Source organism: Calidris pugnax, unplaced genomic scaffold (genome assembly GCF_001431845.1).
Source record: "Calidris pugnax isolate Ruff unplaced genomic scaffold, ASM143184v1 scaffold60, whole genome shotgun sequence".
Lineage (NCBI taxonomy): Eukaryota > Metazoa > Chordata > Aves > Charadriiformes > Scolopacidae > Calidris > Calidris pugnax.
This window is the reverse complement of record NW_015090831.1, coordinates 6,828,343-6,852,960: the sequence shown is the minus strand read 5'-3', so window position 1 is coordinate 6,852,960 and position 24,618 is coordinate 6,828,343. Positions and strand designations below refer to the sequence as shown.

Genomic DNA, 24,618 nt, shown 5'->3' with positions numbered 1-24,618 from the left:
TGCTATATGCTTTGAAACAGCCTGTGGTGAGAACAGAAGACCTAGGGATGTGAGCACATGATGTGGAGATATCAAATTGGTCAGGCTACTGCAATTCCTTCCTGTCTCCAGTGACCTCTCCCCCTCCTTCCTACCATCAGCACGTAACTGGTGGCAGCCTGGAGTGGTTTCCATTTCTGGTGTATCTTACCACTGCTCATGTGTCATGCTGTAGCCTGACAAGGAACAAGATTTCTTCCTTCTCAGTCTTTGGAACTCTTTTACGCCCAGCTTCCATTTTTTGCTGTATGTTAAAAAACACTTGAGCAGTTTGTAGGCTAGATGTAATATAACTTAATGTAATGGCTTGTAGGCTATTAGTCATAATAAAATGAAGCCAAAGTTAGTAGAATATAATATGTAGTATCTCTATTAGACCAACTCATAAAAACTGAAAATACCCTTATAAGCTTTGAAGCATGAAACTCTTTCTGTTAGCTTATTCAGGTTTAAGATAATATCCCTATTTATTCTCTCTTTGAGAACAAATGTTTTCTGCTTTTTCCTTATCAGATAAAAACTGCCTTTCCTTGTGGAGTCTTTCATAACTTTGCCCTTCCCTGCTTACAGACTTCTGCTTTCTTTTGTCAATCCCACCATTTTATCAGAAGAGCAGAATAATTGCCCAGAGCTGATGCCCACACATAGAATATATCAGCATAGATCTAGTGGTATAATTATGCTTCAGGAACTCTGCCTGTTGATTTTTCTTTGGAAAGAAACCTTTTGAGAAATGGAGGAAAAAGTGGCAAGATTTGAACATCGCAGAGACTGTACTGGAAAGGAGAGGCATCAGTCAAAGGTGGAAATCTTTGTGTAGTGATCTCAAATGCACTTGTGCATATCTGGGCATGTAAGTCTGAGGAACAGGCTAGTCTGGAAAAAAGAAATTGTGTAGCTTGCTCACTGAAGGCACTGTGGCACTGTCTCATTCATAAATAACTCATAAATAATGAAAAGACAGTAAGGGTTTGTATGTTGACACATGCAGGGAAAAAAAATTTGTAATTTAAATTTACTGAACTGTATTAGCAAAGCAGATCACCTCTGTTTACTGGAAGACCCAGGGTTTGCTCCATAAAGGTGAACTAGATTTCAGCTCCTTGAGTTCTCTCAAACTTAAACACTCATGATCTTTATGATGAAAAATAGCAAGGTATGTTATGTTATCTGTAGGAAATTAAATAACCTGGTTCTTAAAGTATATACATAAATAATGTCAATTGTAGAACTTACTATATATGTATCTTACTGAGGTTTGTTAGAAAGTATGTAAAAGATTCTGATTTGAGTAGGCCGATGAATGAGACATCAGCCTCTATCACTTGTATTTGAAACTTTTTAATCATAAAATGGAAGGGTTTCCTAAATTTAATTCTTTTAATGGGCAGTCGTAAAGCTATATCACAAATTGGAATCAGCTTCTACTAGCATTAGTGGGGATAAGAATGCATGTAGGTCTGCTATGCTCATGATTAGCATTTCTTTGGAGTAGGTCCAGTGAATCTTCTAAGTTGTTTTTGAGTTAAAACACAAGCAACATTTTTAAAAGCTTGTTTGCTTTGCCGTTCTTATTTTCTGAAGAATGCTTTAGCGATCTCTTAAATTTTAGTGTTTTCAGTAATGTTAATAATTATTTTTAGTGCAAGTTGTGCAAAGTCAAGCCCTTCTAAAGTCACAATGTACCACTTTTTGGCCAACCCAAACAATATCAGTTCTGTTCTCTTGTGTTTACTTTGTGCGTTGAATAAAGCAGAAGTACTCTGCCTACTGAAAGAAAAGGAAGAAGGTTGGTTATGATCTATTTATACACTGTTGTAGTGCTCATTTGCATACATTTTAATGTTTTAACTGCAAATAATTGTCTTCCTAGTATGGATTTTTGCAGCCCAAGCTATATTTTCAGAATTTTCTGTTGAGCTGTAGCTAAAAGCATTTAAACCTGGCTGTTTTTTTCTGATAATTCACCAGAATTGTTTAAATTGAGACTTTTTTATTGCTACCTTGAACAAAGACTTATAGGAACTGCAAGGTGTGCATATGAAAAGGATAATAGGTTTGTGTATGTCAAAATCCAAACTTGTTTATGCTGTAATTTCTGGCAAGTCTGTGACTTTTTAAGGCACTTCTGTACCAGATGACAAGCTTAAACCTAGTTTACTGCTGTAGTTTTGATTTGTCACAGTATGAAGTGTTCTTAATTGATGATTCCTGTGTGTAATGTACTGGGACACAGTGAAAATCATTAACAATGTTTGTTTTTTTTAATAGGCAAAGCTTTATTTTGCATATATTATAAGCTTACTCTTAGTTTGATAGGTTTTCACTAGAGTTGGTGCATGCCTGTATTTCATGAATTACTAAATAGATATATAAATCTTTTAAGTTTGAATGCACGTGCAATCTAATTTTATAAGTTTACGATTAAATATTCTTTGGGTTTTATTTTTTTCTTGACTTGCTTTACAGTTTTGGGGGATCATAATTTACCCAAATACATTGCTATGTCTTCAGAAATGTTTGTTGAATGCTTAAATTGAAACATATTTCTGACTACCTTTAGTAGAATTGTATTTGACACACCACATTAAAATAATTTCTACTGTCAGCTGAGAATATCTGCATTTACTAAAACGTAGTGGTCTTAAATTTTGTAGAACTTGGAGGAGAAAGTCCAAAAAGGCATTATATATTTTACATACTTTTGCTTACTTCAGAGGTAAAACAGTTGATAAATTGTTTAGAGTCTAGATTTACTTTATAATTGCACCTACTGTCTCTGAAAATCTCATGACAGATCTGTGAAAGATCTGCTTTTTAATAAACATAAGTTTCTTGGCATATTGGGTCCATTTCATCTATATGAAACATTTGCCCCTGCTGTTTTTCTCTTTTTTTTTTTTTTTTTTTTTTTTTCCTTTTTGAGATCTGTAGGGTCAGTAAAAAGTCCAGGTTCCAGTGGGGAGCTGAGGGCAGTGCACCTCCTCTGCCACGTGAGGGGGCGAGATACTTTTCATGCTCCTGACTTTTTGGAAAAAAGTCCTTGAGAAAGCTTATAATTAGTCGTTGCTAATTTCCTGATTCCCTCAAAAAAGCCCAATACTCAACTCTTTTTTTTTTTTTTTTTTTTTTTTTTTTTTTTTTTTCCCTTTTGTGTGGTCACCATTTGTAATCTTTTGGGTTTTATTTCTTTATTGATCTTGAATAGGTTACAAATGGTGTGGGTTTTTATCATGAATCGAATGAGCTCCCAGAGCAGTTCATACACTCAGCGCAGGCGAATGGCTCTAGGAATTGTCATTCTTCTCCTCGTTGATGTGATATGGGTTGCCTCTTCAGAACTCACTTCTGTAAGTATTAGTCCATCAATCTTAAAATGAAAATAAATAGCTATTTGAGAGAAAGACGCAGCAGAAACACGATCACTCAAACACTCAATGAGTGGCCTAGTGTAATGTTTAACCACCTTTTTCAGTACAAGGAAGAGGATAATAAAACTTTTCCAGTGAGCTGGTGGAACCACTAGTGATACTGAAATGTTACTTAATCAAAGTAATCTTCTCTAATTTGTGATTACTATGCTATTGGTTACAAAAGTGGTCTTTCATTTAGAAAATATTTATGTGTAAATGTGTTTTCAGTCCTATTTAAGTTCAGTGGCATATCAGTATGTTGCTTGGTTACATACAAGTAATAAATAGCTTTTCTCCAGTGACATAGTATTTTAGAAAATGGCTCAGTACCTTCTTGCTGGCATTTAAGGTAGTTTGGGTGAGGGTGCCCCCGAATAAGTAAGTTCTCTTGAGTCTTTTGGTCTCAATGCCAATACTCGTAGCACTATCATTTTAAGAACCAGACTGTTTTGGACTATGTACTTAAAACTGATCATTAATTTTGTGAGTTCTCACCTTATTGGTAACTTTGGATACTGCAATTATTTTCTTTCCACAGTATGTTTTTACAAAGTACAACAAACCTTTTTTCAGTACATTTGCAAAAACATCCATGTTTGTTCTATACCTCTTGGGATTTATTGTTTGGAAACCATGGAGGCAACAGTGTACTCGTGGGTTTCGTGGAAGGCATGCAGCTTTTGTGAGTATTTTACCTTTATAAATGTTTCAATATATGTTGAAGTTTGTACAGAAAAAAAACTTAAAATAGGGACTAGAGAAAGGCAAAGTCTACCTATTTGTGAAACAGTGCTTTGAGAGAAGGGGTTATAAACTGAATCGTGATACAGGAAGAAATGGCAATCGTAATAGTAGTCTTGAGAGGAAGAAAAGAAAGGAAAAAGCAGTACAAAATGTCAGGAATCATCAGAAATGCTGTACTGGGCCAGACCATTGGCCCGCCTGGCCTGGTATTTTATCTTGGACAGTTGCAGAGAATAACTCTTTTTAAGGAAAGCTTATGAGAATCGCTGCTGTTGGCCGTTGGTTCCCTTTTACTTCCCTAGCGTCTGTAACCAATGGAATCAATACTTGAACTTCATAATTGATTTTTATTACTGACTCTTCTTGTTTCTGGCAGAACTATGAACTGTTTGCCAAGTGGTTTTGAGGCTTTTAAAGTCATATTTGGGAAAGGTGGTAGAATTATGGTTTTGTTGTTGTTAATACTGTATTTTGATAGCCTTTATGCATGAGTGGCATTCTGTTGCCCATTCTAGGTCTAGGCATAGCTTGTGCTAGAGTCTAAAAATTATTGTCATATTACAGAAACACATACTTTTTTTTCCCCAAGGCAATTAGAGATGCCTGGAAGAGTGCTTGTTCTGTGCCAGTGTTTCAGAATGCTGAACAGCAGGACTCAGGAAGCAGTAAGGCGTTTGGCCTGATATTAATCTCGCATTAAAATAACAGAAAATCTGATCCAAGAACATGCTGTTAATCATCATGTCTGTATAGAAAATAGCTTTGTATGAAAGAAACTGACTTCACTTCTTCTGGGTATATTAAGCTTGACTGATAGTTACAGTTGTAGGCGTAACATACTTAAATAACTGAAGTATTACATGACATTAAGCTAAATAATTTTTATTAAAAAAAAAAGAAAAAAACAAAAATCCCCACACCACAAACCCCCCAAAAATCAAAACCCAACCCCCTAACTCTTCTGTTCTTAAAGAAATTCTGTGTTAAACACGTAGAACACTTAGAGTTGGCTGATATCTTGAAATAATTTCTGGTAGATCAGCCTTTAACAGCAAAACGTCTGTGCATAGTAAGGCATGTGGTAGACTTGATGCTCTTCAGTATCTTCATAAGATAATCAGTAAATAAATAAAATTTACAGATGCTCTACTGGCAGTAATGACAAATAAGGATAATTGGTTGTACAGAGCAATTACAATTATCAAATTTATTAATCTGAGCAGGTGAGTAGAATAAGGGGCTATTGCCTAGTGTGAACTGTAGTGGTTATATGGACCAACTGACTCTCGGGCAGTGCTGTGTCAGAGGAGGAACTCATATGAACTGGACAGCAATGAGTAAGAGTGCTGAATCTGTCACATTTGTGTGTGTAACTCATGGCACTGCTGCTGGAATCTCATTATTTTTGCTTTCTAATACTGTAAAAAAGTAATTTTAAAAATTACATCCTGCTCAAGGTGAACCTGCTTTGGCAGGGGGATTGGACTTGATATCCGAAGGTCCCTTCCAACCCCTAGAATCCTGTGAAATAGCCATTACTTTTGATATTAGTATATTTTAAAAGAACAGTGCAGAGACAGGACTGTAGTATGCAGTTAGAAGATTTGTGACACCTCCTCCCTAGAGTGTAGTTAAATATTCAACTGTATAATTATTTTCAAGTTTTTTTTTAAATGTCTTGTATTTATTGATCTGGAACAAAAATTATAGATTCATAGAGTTTTATTTCAATAATGATTGCTTAGGTAAACACTCATACCTTATTTTTATGTCCTCTTCCATGTTAGAGGGTTTCTTAACAGATTTCTTACCAGCATGGTGTAACAGCAGGCTGCGGGTCAGGCAACAGGGGTGGTACTAGTGCTTGTTAAGATGCAGAAAGGAAGAGGAAAAATGATACTTGACCACATTCTAATTTAAGTCTTGTTAAAGCTAAGGTGAAGTTCCAGGGTTTGATGCAAAGGAACTCTGCCTCAATAAAATGAAGAAACAAGAGGCTGGTTGTTAATACATGCACAATAATTTAGTGAAGTGTGTCTTGCTAAGACTGAACTTTACGGGGTTTGGCACTCTTAACAGCCTGATTACCTGGGTAGTTAAATTCAGTTGGGTTCTCCAAAAGGTACAAGAAATTACTGAAATTATTTACTGAATTTGTAAGCCCTCTTATTTATTGTGGGGAGGGCTGGCGGGAGGGAGGGCATTGTGATAGAATTATGGAAAAAAGCATTAAAGAACAAATTCTCAACATTTTTCGGTTATTAATAGCTCTGCCTTGATAGATTATTACATTTAAGTTTCTGTAATTAGTTTGCAGACGCTGAAGGTTATTTTGCTGCTTGTACAACAGATAACACTGTAAACAGTTCTCTGGTAAGTGCTCTTTCATTTGTGAAGGTCAATGCTTTACAGTAACGTGACACCATTACCCTGACTTAGTGTTTTTAAACTATGGTGGTTTTAAGTGTAATAGTTTTTGGCAAAGGGGGTTGGTAACTTATATGTTGGTAATATATGCTGCAAATAATGATATTGCTTATGAGAAATACAGTTTCTCAGCTCAATATAATGCTTACTTGAATGTTTCTGTAGTAGTTTGTGAAAGAAATATTTATGACATACAGAGGAAACCTTTACATATTTAGCTCGGTAGCTGCCAAAGCAAAACGTGGAGAGCTAGTGATAAAGCCACACAGTTTTCAAGACTAAAATCCACAAGGGAGTGCTTCAGTCAGTTGACTGGCTTGTGTACCGTGATCCTGCATTGCATTTTGAAAGAGGAGTGGACAGTTTGCTTCCTTCCAGTGGACAGAGTGACTACTGTCTACTGACTCAAATGTCAGTACTGGTATTCTGCTGATAAGCTGCATTGCCAGATGGCATTTTTGTGGTGATTTTCATCATTCATAAATGATGGTTTGTTATGCCCTTGTTGATCACAGATTGCTGCTTAATCTGCATACTTAAATCAGAGGCTGCATTCAAAAATCTATCTGAAATGCAGAACCTCCAAAGTTTGCACCATCTCTGTAACAGGGGAGATGATTGAGTGTTGACAAACTATCACGTGGGTATTTCATACTGAATAGGGAGTTGGAGAGATTTTTCAGAAATATTTTTCATTTCATTCTCTGTTTTCTCCAACTTTATTTATCTGCATTTAAGAATAAAATCGTAGACTGCTCAATTTGTTAAGACCATCTCACTCTAGAAGCAGGATTCATTGTTAACCTTGGAAAATTTGGCATTAATTTAAACATCCACAAATTTCTATTCCTAAACAAGGAGCCTAATGAAAATGCAGCTATCAGATCTTTTTCATTACTTCACTCTTCCAGTTCATTAATTTAATTTAAACAACTTAAAAAACAGCTTAAAACTTTTCTTGTTAGAAGTATTGTAAGCAATTAAAACTTCTATATAAGTGCCTTATATATTTGAGTTCCTTTCCCAAAGTTTTTTGCCTTCTAGTTCATGAGCTTTTAGGGTCATGGAAGGAAAATGAGTATGTATTAATTTCTGTATATGTATTATCTATTTATGTTTTTAGTATATCATTTGGACAGAAGCTGTAGATCTAATGAAATCTGATTTTGATGAGTTTAATTTTATATCAGTAGGCTTGAATTTTCTGAGGATGAGTTTTATGTTCATGAGGATGTATGCAAAAGCACACAGTTATTTTTGAGTACTCAGTTTACCAATATGTTTAACGTTCATACATAGTATGTATTTTATACTTTCAACAAGCTGATCCACTGTGTGCAAAACCACTTTGTTAAATTTGATTCTCTTCATATTCACCGAGCTCTAGTTTTCTAATTCACTACATTAATTCTACTGCTTATAATTTAAATATGCTGCTTAACTGTATTTTTACTTATACTGATTCATTTCAGAGTGAACCTTTATATGTTCCTGTAAAGTTTCATGATTTGCCAACTGAAAAAAATGGCAGTAATAATAGTGATGCAGAGACAAGTGAGTAAAGACTTTTGGAATGCTGAAATGCTAGTTCTTTGGTGAATGAATTACTTTCCTCTTTGTTAGTATAACTGCTGTCATGTTGCAAGACTTGCCTCTTTTTTTTTTTTTTCCTTTTTTCCCCCCATGTTTTTTTTTTCTTTAAATCTCTTGTTGCATGAATTGCAGTCTCATATATTTACTTTCAGGTAGAGAAAACATAGGCCTATCGTTCAGTTTACCTTTCTTGGTCACTACAGATCCAGCCTATGTTTATCTCAAGGGACCAACTGGGTTCAGTACTTGTGATTCTTTCCTTCTGGGCTTGTATGACCAGCAGCAGTGAGTCAGCCTCTGGAAAAACAAGCTATTGTCCTTTTTAGAGCAGGAGCAAAGCAGTCAAAGTAAGAATTTTAACAGTCTATGTGCATTCTGATTTTATTTAAGCCTCACTATCTTGTGACAGTAGCTGAAATGGGCCTAACTGTCCCAGACAGTTATAGGAAAGTTGGCTGTCAAAGAATCCATTTACCTGACCCTCAGCAAAAGTGCCCCTGCTTATAAAAGGGAAAGTTTCTTTGTTAATGTCAAGATGACACGTGTGCAGAACAGCTTTGGGTAGGCTCTGCTGTCCTAGGATAATATGCACCAGTCACTTCAGGGTTATTTGAGCTGTAGTTTTTCCCTTAGCTTTTTATTTAGAGAATGAGGTATTATTTCGTGTTGAATTAGGCTAATGTTTATATGTAGCATGTAATGTTTTCTTTACACAGAAAACTAATGATACTTAAAATACCCTTATAAATAAAATCTCATCCTGGTTTGCAAGATTAGTTAGAGGGTGGATTTCAAATGAGCAAGTGCCCTTGTGATCTCTGCTAAGCTTTGAGGTCTGTTGGACACTCATCCTCTGAATGAAATGCTGTCCTTGTAGTTAGCTATAGTTGTGTGCAGTTTTTGGCAGTTTGACAATTAAACAGTTAAAGAAAACCATATATGTAATATTTATCCATACAGAGTAATTCTTCCCTAAAAATTTGTTGTTACCTTGGGGGGGACCTTTTTGACATGGAGGAGGGATGGTGCCTTTCAGTGAGGTTTTTGTGGATGGACAACTGTACTGATTGAAAACAATAATTGTGCTTTGTCTTATTAGTGACCTACCAAATAGCAAAATACTAGTTTAATAAAAACAAATAATGGCATGTCTTCTGTTTGGATAAAAACATGTTATTATTTGTGAAGTATTGTAGTCAATGCTGTACTAGTTTTATTTGCATATTGTGTTGGCTTGAAAAGTTTAATGATAATATGCAGCCTTCTTTCTCTCTCTTTTTTTTTTTTTTCCTTAAGCTCCCAAAAAGCCACGTGTAAGGTTCAGTAATATTATGGAGATTCGACAACTCCCATCGAGCCATGCATTGGAAGCCAAGTTGTCTCGTATGTCATATCCAACAGTTAAGGAGCAGGAATCAATATTAAAAACTGTAGGAAAACTCACTGCGACTCAAGTAGCAAAAATTAGCTTTTTCTTTTGCTTTGTGGTATGTGCTCCATTTTTTTTTTCAGAAAACTTAACTATAGATACAATTAAAACTTGTATAATAATAGTGAAGCAGTATTGAGATGATTTTTATTCTTAATGCCTCATTTTATAAACACACTATAAGAAGTAAAACTTTCCTCATGTTGGACGTGAAGGTGCAACTTCTTAAAGGGAGGGGAATAAAAAGAGATCCTAGTTAAAGTCAGTTGTAAGATATGCCGTGCTTTTTTGCCACGTTCCCTTGGTTCTTGGGGGAGGGAGAGATAATGGTGGCCTGATTTTTGAGAGAGAGTAAAAAATGCAGAGAGCAGATCAGTGTTTGCTTTCCTACAAGTAGCTTCGCTGATACTGCTGAATAAGTTGTATGTAGTGTGGACCCACCACACCTTTTCCTCAGGAAGCTCTGTTCTTGAAACATACTAAATCATGATAACAATTAAAAAAATTATTAGTACTATTGATGCATAGACCAGAAAATGGTGATGTAATTTTCTGTATGTATACATAAAGAATGTGCATACAGCAGCAAGAGAATAATAAGCCACTTATCAATTATTTTGGATGGATGAAATAGCTTTTTAACAAAATATTTAAAATTCTGTGTATCTGAGTATATACTCCATACATATACACATGCAGATTTTCTAGAGAAGAATCCTTATGTTCAAAACAAATTCTGTTTATGCTATTTAAGGATGCTGCTACTCCTGGCATGCATGTGTGTTTCTTCTTGGACAGTATAAGTATTTCCACCTAAGACTTTAGAGGATGGTAACATCCCTGAGGGTATATTTGAGATCATATTAATGAGTTTTTAATCAAGAAGTGATAAAACACTTTTTTTTATACTTATGAAGGAATTCAGACATGACTCCTAAAATATTTTTAAGGTGTTGAATGTAAGTGATGCTTGTTTTTGAGGGTGGAGCTGTATGCCTGTTTTTAGTCAGCCTAATAATTTTTTTAAAGTACTTAACGTCCCATGAATCTCTAAAATTCTTTGCCGCCCTTGTTCAGTAATCATCTTGAAGCACTTGCAAAGCAAGTTAAAAGTACCTTCAGTTACTATAGAATAGCTATTGCAGTTTCATTTCAGTTATTTAATTATGTTTAAGTTCTGCATTATGTTATTTCATTATTAAACACGTAGTCAAATGTGGTTGGTTTGGGCCAGTTCTAATTTTGCCTCTGTTCTTCAATGCAGCTGACATTCCAGTATAAGTTAGAAATCTATTTGGGGTAGAAGTCTTGTTCTGATTTTGTTTTTGTAAAAATAGTTGTGGGTTTTTTTTTTTCCTTTGAGTAGGATTTTATTGCACTGACCAATTGAAACTCTGCTGTTGCTATCGGTATAATCACAAAATTATTTTTCTTTTCCCTCAGTGGTTCTTGGCAAATTTCTCTTATCAAGAAGCTCTGTCGGATACACAAGTTGCCATAGTTAATATCTTGTCTTCAACCTCTGGTAAGTTTTATTTACACAATCAGATGTGTATTATAAGGCTCTTTATAACATAAAAAAAAAATCTTTACAATGGACTTGTGTAATGATTTACCTGTGGTTTGGGGGGAATGGTAGGACTTAAGGGCATTGATTATGTGTATTTAATAATTTTGTTATGTAATTGCAGGGATTTGAGCTGTCTTTGTGATTCCCTGCTTTTTGATTTTCAAGTGTATGCATGTGTGTGTACTTCTGTGGTTATGTCTTTGTTATGTAATTGCAGGGATTTGAGCTGTTTTTGTGATTCCCTGCTTTTTGATTTTCGAGTTTATGCATGTGTGTGTACTTATGTGGTTATGTCTGTGTATTGGAGAGAGATATTGGGAGTGTAATAGGTTTGAAGGAAAGGTGCTATAACTTTTAATGAAAATAGATGCAATTTAGGTAAAGTCTTCTTGCTAATTATTGGGTTTTATAAAAATGGTTTTGGGGTAAAGAACTTAAACTGTCTAAACATTATGCATATCACTTGCTTTACAAGTTTTAAGAAAGGCTCTAATATGAGCTTTAAAGTATTTAAGTCATGTGACAGTCCATGTTTTGAGGAGTAACTTTTGTTCTTGTATAAAAACAGTTTTAAAAGCACATGTATGTGACCTTTTTCACTGACTTTTCAGGCTTATTACCGTTTATTTTGTTAGCATGCCTAACCTTCCTCGTAGTGCAGCATGTATTTGCTCATCTGAGGATTCACATCATCAGCTGTTAGTTTCATAATAGTTCCAATTAAAATTATGGATGCTAAAAATCAAGTAGTTAAAATAAGTGTGTGAAATATAAAGAAGAAAATATCTGTGGTTCTGAACAAACTACTAGCAAAACTTGATTGTATAAACTCTTTAATTTCTCTTGCAGGACTTTTTACTTTAATCTTAGCTGCAGTCTTTCCCAGTAACAGTGGAGATAGGTTCACCCTGTCCAAATTATTAGCTGTTATTTTAAGGTAAGATGATGGGATGGAAGATTTGATCAAAAACTCCCTGATACAGTGAGAGAATAATTATACCTACTGTATCTGTGGCAATATATGATACGCTTCACTTTAAAATCCATGTTTCTTTTTAAATACTTCATGATATGAATAGTTATCAAGTTTCATGCTCCTGCAGGCAATTGGATTAATCAGGTTTCTGTTGGAAATATGTAAACTTATTTTTTTTTTTGTTTAATAGGTTTCTGTTGGAAATATGTAAACTTATTTTCTTGTTGTTTAATCATTATTTCTCTATTTTTGTGTAAATGTGAAAAAGGAAGAGGCTTGACATTTAGTGCTGTCAGCCTGTTTCCTTAAATGCCTGGGGGGTTTCAGGGAAGTCAAAAGTGGAGGTGGTTTGTTTTGTTTTTAGCTTAGGATCAGGTCTTAGCAATAGAGAACTCCATTTGGCTTTGCCAAAAGTTGGGTTTGGTAAACTAAAAATACCTAAAGATGGAACTCTATTTTGATATTTTTCTCCTTTTTTTTTTTTCTGTCTTTGTAAAAGAAGTTCTTGTTTTTACATAGCATTTTGCATTTCTTCTTTGTTGATAGCATTGGTGGTGTGGTACTTGTTAACCTTTCTGGATCTGAGAAATCTGCTGGAAAAGATACAATAGGTATTTACTTCTTTTTATTTTCTTTTAATCCTAGGATATACAGAGATGGGTACCATCTTTTGACAATACTTGGCAGGTCATATAGCAAGCTATATATCTCTTATATTGTCCATAAACTGGATGTTTATGATGATTTTTTTTCTATATATATACCTTAATTAGGAAAGTATTTATGTTTTCGAGCTTCCTGCATTTTTCTATACTTTCCATACAGTAGTGGATTCTGTAATATTTTTTTTTATCTCTGACAGTTTTATAATAGGTGTGTGTTTAGGAGAGTTGATCCTATTGTGCATAACAAGTTGGGCATGTCTTAAGTGTCTTTTTTTCATCTTTACAGGTTCCATTTGGTCTCTAGTAGGAGCCATGCTGTACGCTGTGTACATAGTAATGATCAAAAGGAAAGTAGATAGAGAAGATAAACTTGACATACCAATGTTCTTTGGTAAGAATAAAAATAACTCTATTGAAAGTTTTAATTCACTGTGTGATTAAATTGTTTGCTTTCAGGCACTGAACTGTGTATGAGCGGTGAAGGGGCTCAGAAGAGCCAAGGAAGTGGAGAAAGCCTGTTGTTCCTGTGGTTATGAGTACTTTAGAGACTGGTTATGGGAATTGTTTCTTGTTTACACTCTTAACAATGAAATATGGCACTACCTGTAGGAATGCAGACAGCTCCTGTGGACTTGATGGAAATTTATTTATTTTAATTTCAAACCTCTAAATATCTGATGTAATTGTTGATTGTGAATGTTAGGTAAAGTTTTTTACATTCCTTTCATTTGAAAAATTTAAATTATTGCTTTCTTGTTGCTTTTATGTATGTGTGTTATCAAAATAGCGGTTTAGTGAGATTTAGTGATGTCGAAGGATATTTACTGTGATTTTCTTACTCCTGTTGTTATACTCAGGTTTTGTAGGGCTGTTTAACCTGTTGCTGCTGTGGCCGGGGTTTTTCCTGCTTCACTATACTGGGTTTGAAGCGTTTGAGTTTCCCAATAAACTGATATGGATGTGCATTGTCATTAATGGCCTTATCGGAACAGTTCTGTCAGAGTTCCTCTGGCTGTGGTACGTACTACCTGCTTTGTATCTATTTCACATAAATAGTCTTACCTGTGTTCTTAAATGTTGAGATGTCAAATTGCCTAAGTAGCTTTGTTGCCTTTTTTTATTGTCTTTTTTCTGTCAATATATGCGATTTGAGTTAGAGGATGTCATCTGTCATGTCACAGTGTCCTGTTTAAAAGCAATTAGCCTAGCTTTTGTGTAATTTAACTATATGATTGTCTGGATAGGTTGGCAATAGAGGATTGAACATGAGACTTCAAGGTGAAGAGCTTAAAAGCTGTGGGAGATTAAGCTCTTATGACAGTGGTGTTAGTGAATTGTTTGGCCAGCTTGAAAGAATTGAGTTTCTTCTGGGCCAGTGTTACGTTAAAATCAGGGCGTAAGGGAATGTGAGATTTAAAAAGTAGAGTCTGTTAATTTAAGAATTTATCTATTTGTTAAAAAAAAAACCACTTCTCCTTTTGGGAAGATTTCTAGACGTCAATGACCATTCTTTTTTTAATTAACCAGACTGAGGCAAACCAGATTTAATTGCTATAAACTGGTATTAAAATGGAAACAAAATGCAGATTTTTCAGGGTAATCACTACATGGGAAGTAGTGAATCTTCCATCATCTCAAAAGGTTTGAATTGGAATCAAACCTTACTCAAGAAGACGTCAACAGTCTAGTTAAGAATTTTATGGGGTTTTACAGATTTGTCATGTGAGTGTGGGTATCTCAGTTTTTAATTATTTAAACAAACAGCGACAAGCAGTTAAGCTTGATTAAATATCTTCTGCAGTTTGATGTATTACTTCAGTTGTCTCTTAACTTTTAAATTAGACCTCTTTGTCTTTATTAATTACTGTAATTTTTTTATTATCTTTTAGGGGATGCTTTCTTACCTCATCACTGATAGGCACACTCGCGCTAAGCCTTACAATACCTCTGTCCATAATAGCTGACATGTGCATGCAAAAGGTAATGTACTACAAAGTCTTGAGCATTATTAACAGAATTTCTTTGAATTAAATGGCAGTGTTAACAATGTATATAAGGAACAGTATTTTACTCTGTCACTTGTCAATAATTGTTAACCTGCATAGTAATTAATACTCTCTTGATATTGACAGTTACAGTAATTTTGCATTTGCAACCATGCACTTGCAGGCTTAAATATATTTGAAGATGCAGCTTGTCTGGAAAGCACCCAAAGTCATCAACAGTGCCTGGTCAAATGCTTTACCTTGAACAGGCACTTAGAATTAAAGAACAACTGCAAGTACAGCACACCTTAAATTGATACCTTAACAATTATAGAACTGTTGTAGACTACCTATCGTGAAAATACTCGAATAGTGACCAAACCAAAAATCTGCAGGTTTACCACAATGGAATGTAGCAAGGGATGTACAAGGCTTAATTGAACATTATTAGATTCATGTGGACATTAGGCTTCCTTCACCTGTCCTCCTTCCAGCTAGTCTGATTTCACTGCTATGAGGTCATAGTTGTGGTGGAAAACCTCTGCATGTAAAGAACGAAAAGAAGCTGATAATAAGAGTTTAGAATAGAAATCACATGCAGTTAGTTTATTTACACTTCAGGCTGTATAGTTACTTTTCTGTTCATGCTGATGGGGTAGAATTCTCAGACTTAATTATTTAATTATGTATGAACTTCAACTCTAACTTTGGCGATTTGAATTTAATATTTAATCAGTGGCAAGGAATATCAAATTCTTAATTTCAAGGATTGATTATTTAGCATATACTGCAGGCATGCAATTATTGGGGTTTTGCTGTTTTTTTTTTTTATTTAAATCGAGGTCACATTAACTCCTCCTGTTTCCTGAAGGCAGGATCACTTTTTTCTGCTATTTGGGATTTAAATAATCCCTACTGCTGAAACCTTCATTTGAAAGTTAAACCACCTGTTTAACTCTTTGAAATAGCTTTCAACCTGATTTTATAATGCATCTGTTGTTAAAGCAAGCTTAATTTTTCTTGCAGTGATAATAGCTGCCTTTTTTGGCTGGGCATCCCCTCCTTGTCTATTATGGCTATGCCTTTTGACACCTCTCAGTGTAGACACAGGTGTATTTGTCACTTGGTTAAAGTGTAAGCATTTCCCATCACATGCTTGTGTACATCTTGACTGTTGGTGACACCTGTATTTCATTGATGTTAAATGTTTGTATAGTCATGTTGTATGGAGAGGCTGCAGGAATTTTTTTAGAAAGCAGGGAGTAAAATCATGTGCCAGGTAAAAAAAAATTCTGCCTATGCCTGGAACATAGCTTAAATTGAGCATTCTCTGAGTAGTGACTTCCTGAAGCAAGTGGGGTCTGTGCATTATCTGTGGTGGTTCAATTTATGACTTGTTTTCAGTCATTATGTTTGAGTTTTGAGGCTTGTACTTGTTTGTACAAGACTGACTTTATGTAGAAGAAATTAGTCAGGTCTTGCACTTAGAACGTGTCTGGTCAAAAAGAAGCTTTACTGTTCAATGCTTTTATAAGCAAAATATAAATTCTAATGAGAACCTTTTGAGTTTTGAAATTTTCTGTTAGGGATGTGAAAATGGGGGGAAAAACAACCCATGCAACTTGTATTTCACTTCTAGTTAATGTCAGTGTGTATTTTGGAAAATAAAGCGGAAAAATAAGAGGATAAAATAAAAAAAGGAAAGTCAAATTGGGAAATAAAAGAGTTGAACCCTGAATGAATACTTCTGTAACAAATGTGAGATACAGTATGTTTCATATTAACATCAGCTGAATATTCAAATGTGGAAACACAGCAAAACCTTGCAGTGATTCCAACAATAATAGAGCATTCATTGGTAAGATAACTGCATTTGTGTTGCTCTTAAAGTATCTGCAATATACACTTGAGACATAAATTGTGCAAGAAAGTAAATAACTAATGATAGCTATTAAGGAAACAAGGAAACAAAGTCTGTAGACTTCTCCCCAAAGAATTCACTGTAGTGAGGTGGAATTAGGTTTATATGTGAGCTGATGCTGGTAGCAAAAAACCAAAATGTTATAACTATATATGTGTGCATTTATACATATTTTTATGTATACCTCTGTACGTGCAAATACATCTTTAGAGATGTGTGTGTATACATATATATAGTTTCATATATCAGTATATGAAAAGCTTAGGTTGTCTTATGAAGTGATTCATCTAAACTTGCTCCTGGAATACACTGAAAAATGGAATATGCTTTTCTAATTCTCAGTAAACAGCTTCATCTCTAGGCTATTTAATCTGAGTAAACACAGAGTCTGGATCTTTTAAAATTAGTGTATTCTTCATGTCTTTATGCGATATTGGGGCATTTGAAATAGCAGAAACATCTTTTAAGGCTCTGTTGGATGACTTTCAGTTGATGTTGGTAACACAAGGGCAAGTTACACTTTTAACTCATTTGTATAGTTTATCACTGCTAGAGTTGCTCCAATGTATTTGGTATTTATAAACAAATAGACAATAAAGCCCCCAAATGTAGGGAACTATCCATCTTAACTTTTTGTACACCTTGTTATTTGCTCTTTTCCTGTTTCTTGTCTTAATCTTCACCTTCCGGTGTTATCTCAGTTTGTGCTGGCAACACTTTTAATCTTTGTGCCTCTTCCATTTCAACCACAGTTCCTTTCATTTGCCACCACTTGGTTCCTTCTAGAGTTTGTGGTCCGTGTGCTTGCTCCCTTCTATTCCTTTAGCTTTTAGCCTATTTGAAAAGGCTGCTTTATCTTCCTCAGGACAAATACAGAGCCTGACTGGTTTTAGGCAGCTGGGTATCAGCTGATGCCTCTTATGTCTTGCCGTATGTGGGAGAGTAATCAGGGAGGGGTTGGAGGTTTATTCTCTTACTACTTGTTCTTTTTCCAATTAGTATATGCATTCTATATTACTGTTCTTCCTTCTTCCTCTGGCCTCTATGTACTTGCTGTCCAAATTACTACTTTCCTGCCTGGTGCTTTTTAGCTTGTGGCTGCTGCTTGTGTGTTTGCAGATATGTAAACACTTACCACCTTCTGATACTGAACTTCTCAGCATGAGATCATTGGGGGCCATTTAGACTGGTCTTTGACAACAGAGCAAATTTCCTACTGTATCTTCTCTTGCTGCTGGCGGCAAATCCTTTTGTCTCTTTTTTTTTTAAAAAAAAAGAATTGCTAGTATTAAAAGCACAAATGAGCGACCCTAATTAAAGGCAAACTCTTGTAGACTTTGAGGTTGTTTGTACAAGTGTATTTGTGCTAGTACACCTCTGTCATACCAACATCAAAATATCCTAAACCAAGTCCTGTGCTCTCTGAAGTCTCAGGAATCCAAGTCAGGCTGACAGAAATTTACACTTCCAACTTCAAGCTTTCCAATTAGTGTTTCTGACCAGCTCTGTCCTTACACCACGTTTCAGTTTTCTTACAAGGAGCCAAGATAATAATGCCACTGGCATGGCTAATAATGTAAAGATTAAACTATGAATATATGCAGTCTTCGTATGACTGTCAAATGGTATAGTAATTATACAATATGCATAATTACTAACTTTCTGGCTATTTAATGTTCTGTAATAATCTGACAAATCTGAATCTCAAGAAATTACAACCAAATTTTTAACAGCTACTTAAATATTCATTTTGGTAATGCATGTGTCTGAATTTTTGTTAGACATCAGTAAGGATAACATAAGGCTCTAACAATTGCCGTTTATTAGATTTTTGAAAGTAAACATCATTGCTAGGTCTCAAAACTGTACACTTTTTTTCTCTAAAGTCTTCAACTTTGGAAATTTTCTCCACGAGAGGGAGCCTTGCTCATGGTTCATTGCTCTGTTAGCCTTAAAGGCATTGCAGGGACTAGTTCTTGTTCTTGCACTCTTGACTTCTCTAACCTTCTATAACTTTGGGTTTTAGACAGTCTCAGATGATCACTGCAGAGCGTAGTAGTAGATGGATACAAGTAGAATTTAGTTTAAATTGGGCAAATAATATGTCCTGCTTTTTTTTCTAAATGAAAAAGAGAATTATTGTAAATTTCCTGCAGCATAAAATGAAAAAGAGAATTATTGTAAATTTCCCACAGCATAGTCTTTTGATGCGCACTGATTTCACCAGTTACCATTCAGTGACAGTATATTCATAGTGAATAAAAAGGTGCAAAATTTCTTTCAGGTGAGTTCTCTAATTCAAAGCTTTTGAAGTATCCAGGGAACTCTGACTGGTACCGATCAGACAGCTAAAACTTAAAAATGAGGCTATTTGGAAATAGCAGTCTTCATCCACACCACACCTCAAATAGTATGGTCCATTGTAAAGAACGGATCAGGGAAGAAAGATTATTTATTTATTATAAGTAGCCATTTGGAAATAGCAGTCTTCATCCACACCACAGCTCAAATAATATGTTCCATTGTAAAGAAAGGATCAGGGAAGAAAGATTATTTATTATAAGTAGCCTTGTCTATAGGAATTGTACCAAATAACTTACAAAAATATTTGTGGTATTTCACCCAGTTTAAAAGAACTGAAACTGAACTCAAACTTACAATAGTAATTATGCCAAATATACAGTGTGCCAAATTGTTTTTACTATTGAGTGAATCATGTTTGTGTTTTAATTCCAGGTGCAGTTTTCCTGGTTATTTTTTGCAGGAGCAGTACCTGTATTTTTTTCTTTTTTCATTGCAACTCTCTTATGTCACTATAACAACTGGGATCCAGTGATGGTGGGAATCAGAAGAATTTTTGCCTTTATTTGTAGAAAACATCGAATTCAGAGGTAGGGCAGTCACAAAGTATGATCCTATCTCTCCTTTAGTCTTTCCAATATCTCATACTCTTTTATAAGCCATGATACTTGTACTGTATGTATATTCATCTAATTTTATATTCAGGTGTACTAATTTCTTAGTAGTAGTAGTTGCCAATCCATTTATTAACCTGTGTAATTCTCAAAAAACGGAAAGATACGAAGTCTGTTTACCTTTTAAAAGAAATTTTCTACTGGGTGTCAGAGTTTTCTTTTTTTTGGTCCCCTTAATACCTCTGTGATGGTTTCTGTACTCACAACATGCAATGAAAATTGTGCAAACTTGAATGTATTTTATGAAGTTACGGGGTCTTTGTATGTTTTTAATGGCTGCAGTTCAAACAAGTAGCATACTTAGGACTTAAGGTGGCTTCATAACAACCAATTTAATATTACTGTGTAATGTTACATAAATGAATTTTGTTTCTTTTAAGAATGCCAGAAGAAAGTGAGCAGTGTGAAAGTCTCATTCCTATGCATAGTGTTTCACAAGATGGAGAGAGTTGCTGTTCATAGACAAAAGGTATGCTGTGTAACCTTCAGACAGTACGGAGAGAGGTGAGGACTGGCTTTCGTGGTATTTGTTATATAAGTACATGTTTTTACAGAGGAAACAGCTAATCTTGTTCTGTACTGATGGATAACAACTGTGAAGAGAGCCTTCAAAACTCTTATTATTTGTTACCAAGCATTATTCTCATTTCGGTACAGTTCTTGGTCAATGGTTTTGAAATGTAAAATAGTTTTCTACTTAAGAATACTACAATGTTCATTTAAAAAAATTTAAATATATACATGAGTCAAAGCATACAACTTCTCGGTATGGATGATGTGTGTGGAAGAGATATGAAGTAATTATTTTACTCTTTTTAAGTCTGTTGAGGTCTCAATTTGGGCTACTGCAGTTCATGAAAAACATCGACTGTTTAAGGCAGTTTAGAGGACAGGACCAGACTTTATCACTATGGGTTTAGAAAATGAAAAGCACTCCTTGTGTTTGTGCTTGACAAGAATTAAGTGGCTAAATTGCATTAAATATTAGGGAAAATATTTCTGATGATAAGAATGGGGCAACTAGAGTAGAATAGCTCAGGAGTTTGCAAAACATCCCATCTCAAACAGGAGGTTATGCAAACCTCGAACAGGAACAGGGCTTTAGTTTTCAAATAACGTGTGCAGAATTACATAAATATATATTTTTATTTTCTAATGTTGCTTAAATCTAATAATGGAATTAAAAATATTTGCACTGAAACAGTAATTGTGATGTCTTAAGCTTAAAGTATGCAATTTATTTCCGTTATTAATAAAAATGGAACCAAATAAATTTGGTGATTGCTTTTTTTGGTAATCTTTAATTATGTAGCCCTGATAACTTTTTTTTTTGTTTGTTTGTTTTTTCTTAGTTTAAACATGGAATGATGCCCAGCAAAGAGACAATCTTCTGGAAAAGTCCTAAGGAATCATGCTTCAGTGCCTATTCTGAATTTGTAGTAAAACCAAGAAGTTTCAGTTCTTTTGAAACTCTAAACTTTTCCTCTCTCTTGCTTTCATCTGGTTTTATAAATGAACAAATTTACTACATGCCTGTCACCATAGGGAGTCTTAGTCCATCTGAGCAACCAACCTGCCTTATAACACTGAGCTGGTGAAGTTACTTGACAAAATCAAGAACACAAATGCTGTTAAATGATTCCTTTCTTTTTTTAACTCACAATTTTGTTAAATGCTGGACAATATTATTTTTAAAAAATACTTTCAAGTGAGTTATGTAAATAAGTTCGCAGGTCATCAAGGCTTTCAGATGAAAAGCTAAATAGATATGTTACCTGGAGTAGGTACAAATTAACTTTTTTATGTTGTATAAACTATTTGCATATTAATAGAAGAAAATAGAAAAATAATTTATTAAGTGCATTCTTGTAATTATTGAGGCAGGATCTTTGTACGGTCCTGGAACACTACATATATATTGTCTTATGCCATTTTGAGAAGCCTTGTAATGGCAACGGGTGCCGATGTTTAAAAATCTTTCGTTACCTAACGATCTGGAGTGTTTAAATTTTAGTGAATGGTAAAATATCTCTAATTACAGTACCTTTGGGTGTCCATTCTCAAAATCACTGTTTTAAACAGACTGATTCTGTAACCCATTCTTACTCCCATTTATTTGACATGAAAACTAAATCTGAAAATTTTCACGTTAGAGCTGCCAAGTAATGAAGGGGATCAAATTAATTGTGGAAGTTTTCAGTCAATGGGTTGGCACTAAAGTAATCTCCTAAACAATCTGAAAGATGAAGGTGTTTGCATTGATTTATTTTTTTTTAGTTACATTAATAAATTTGTTATAAAAGTGATCATTTTCCTTAACTTGTATCTTCCTTCCACTGCAGCGCTTCTGTCCTATTTGATTCTGAAAAGTTATGAATAATTATATTCAGGAATTTGAAACTAGTCAGTGCCATTTTCCAACTTCTAACAAATACAACACTTCAATTAAAGTTAATTTTGGCTTTTGATGGATTTTTTTATTTTTATAGTGAATGTAGGATGGATTTTCAGCCAACAGTATTCTTTTCCATGTAACAAGATTATTAGCAGCATAATTCCACCATCCTTCCACATAAATACAGAAGGATGATAAAACATAAATGCATTTTCATGTTTTGATACTTGGTAATGATCCTTCTGAAAGAAATGTTGGTGTTTTGGTGATACAACTACTAGATGAGAGGGAATGCAGGAAAGCAATACGCATAGCTATACATATAGAAGGATTGATTAGCCAGCAGCTACACTTTACTGTAAAAATCTGGAAGTGGGGGGAACACACACAAACCTGGGGGCTATTCTCATCAAACATTGCATCTTTATCAAATTTTTCCTTCCACTTTTTAATATTGGGTTACACTACAAGTCTCAGTGGAACCTCTTTAAGATGAGATGGTAAGTGCTTCTTTGGATGCATGAAATAGGAATGAACAAAACCAAGCAACGAAACCACAAACCCAAAACAAAGAAGCTTATTAAATTTATGGAGGCATTTTGAGGAACCTTACATTTCAATTCCCAAACCCCGTAAGTAGAGGGGTTGAAAATGCAGCATGTAGAACTAATTTTACATTTCACTTTAGTACAATTTTCAGGGATTTTTTGGTAAGTGGAATTTCCTTGGGTTTTTGTTTTTTTTTAAGGAATATTTTTTTTCTTCTAAATTAGGACAAATTAGAGGATATCAGCTTCTTTCCAAGAAATAATGTTATGGTCTGGTGGCAATAAAAAGCTGATGTCTGTTTTCAGCTAATGATTGAATGAGATCATACCGAATATGTAATACCAGACATTAACCACAAATTTAAATCAGTTGGGACTTGTGGCATCAGCAAACTAAGCTTGGGAAAACTGAGTTTGCCTTCAGATGGGCAATTACAGTATTTTTCGTAAAATATTCTAATACTGCCTTTTCAAATTGGCCATACTGATAGAATTGGAGTTGTAATGTATAATGGGCAATCACTATTCATATTTGTCCTTATGGTCATAGCTGAAAGTGAAAGATTAGCATAGTCTCCCAGGAGAATATTCTTCTGTCTCTCACCTCAGGAATGTTGAAGAATGTTTTTGTTCATAAACCTCGAAGTTAAGGCCTTTCTACTGTTTTTCTTTTTAAAAAAAATTAACACTTTTTAAAATAAAGATATTTAATATTTTAATCTCACGGCACTAGGTAGCTTGAGCAGTCTTTTGCATTAAATTACAGTTCTTGAATGAATAAGAAACAAAGCAAACTGTCCTTCCTGAAAGGATTTTTAAACAGTGGTGCCCCTGTAGTTACAAGAAATGTGTTACAATTTTAATTACGGAAGCTATGACATGTAACATTGTTCCTGCATTTAATAGAATGATGAGGTTTTTTTCTAGAAAATCTTGTGATTTTTAGTACAATAATATTTTATAAATATAATGTCTAATTTGAAATGTAAATTGCGTAGCTCTCTAATGGGTGCTTGGTAAATGCACAAGAGATTTAGCTTTGATTCTCAGGTACCTCTGATGTAATGGAGACATGCTGGGTTTTTCTTCCTCGTGACACAACTGGAATGTGAAGGAGCTCTCTCCTAAATGCTTTAGCTCTGTGTGCTAGCATAAATTGTCATTGCTCTTACTGTTTCAATTTGGGAATGTCTTTATTCTGACTGATTTCTTGTAGGAAGCACATACACTTAAAAAAAAAAAAAAAAGACTTTTTCTCAAGCATTTCTTTGAATGTCATTAGACACTTAAGGAGCAGTGATTTCCCATGCCTACAAAATGGAAAATGAATACTACATGTGTCGCTCTGTCAAACAGTTGAACTAATTCCTGTAATCCTGTGAGACAACCAATAATTTCTTCTGTGTTTGAGGTTTTGAAGCTCTCTAGGTTTTATACATGGAGGGGATGATGATAATTTGCCAAATGCCATGTAGCACGCCTTTGCTTTTAAGGTTTTGGTGTGCTCTTTCGGTTTTGGTGAGTCTTGCGTAATCTGATGTACTGTGTGCTGCGCTCCGGAGTAAAGGGAGGAAAAAGGATTTCCATTTTTCTGGCTACTTTCTGTTAGGTTTCAGTTGTGCTGAAAATGTGTTCGCTATGAGGGGCTGCTGCAAGTGTAAAAGTAGTTCAGCAAAGGCCTAAAGTACATGTAATACCAATACTCAACAACCCCTTGGAAAGCGTGGGGCACGCGAATGCCACTGAAGACACTGCAGGCTCCATGTTTCTGCTGCTCAGTGGGTGCTGCTTCTTGCTTGTTGGCTTTTTGCCTGTGGAAATCCATCTAGGGGGAGCAGGGGCTGCAGTAGGTGGCTGAGGTGTCTTGTTGGGAGGTTGGGCTGGAGAGGACTGCACGCCAAGACTGGGAAACAGGGAGGCTAAGTCTCTGCCTGCTTA

The 24,618-nt window shown here is 34.9% G+C and overlaps 1 protein-coding gene across 2 annotated transcripts in view; it reads left to right on the top strand.

Moving 5' to 3' along the window:
* The window catches only part of SLC35F5 (solute carrier family 35 member F5), a 30,266-nt gene extending 6,000 nt beyond the window's left edge, over positions 1-24,266 (top strand). The window contains exons 4-17 of one of the 2 annotated variants that reach the window (XM_014941183.1): positions 3,248-3,389; positions 3,991-4,134; positions 6,507-6,569; positions 8,096-8,177; positions 9,513-9,703; positions 11,089-11,170; positions 12,065-12,152; positions 12,738-12,802; positions 13,143-13,247; positions 13,714-13,873; positions 14,746-14,836; positions 19,499-19,653; positions 20,118-20,206; positions 21,090-24,266. In XM_014941183.1, coding sequence (XP_014796669.1) covers positions 3,255-3,389; positions 3,991-4,134; positions 6,507-6,569; positions 8,096-8,177; positions 9,513-9,703; positions 11,089-11,170; positions 12,065-12,152; positions 12,738-12,802; positions 13,143-13,247; positions 13,714-13,873; positions 14,746-14,836; positions 19,499-19,653; positions 20,118-20,199 — 1,443 coding nt within the window. In that variant the 5' untranslated portion in view covers positions 3,248-3,254 and the 3' untranslated portion in view covers positions 20,200-20,206; positions 21,090-24,266. Of the gene's footprint in view, positions 1-3,247; positions 3,390-3,990; positions 4,135-6,506; positions 6,570-8,095; positions 8,178-9,512; positions 9,704-11,088; positions 11,171-12,064; positions 12,153-12,737; positions 12,803-13,142; positions 13,248-13,713; positions 13,874-14,745; positions 14,837-19,498; positions 19,654-20,117; positions 20,242-21,089 lie in introns of both variants that reach the window. The other variant, XM_014941182.1, reaches the window with a different exon arrangement.
* The last annotated feature ends 352 nt before the right edge of the window (positions 24,267-24,618 follow it).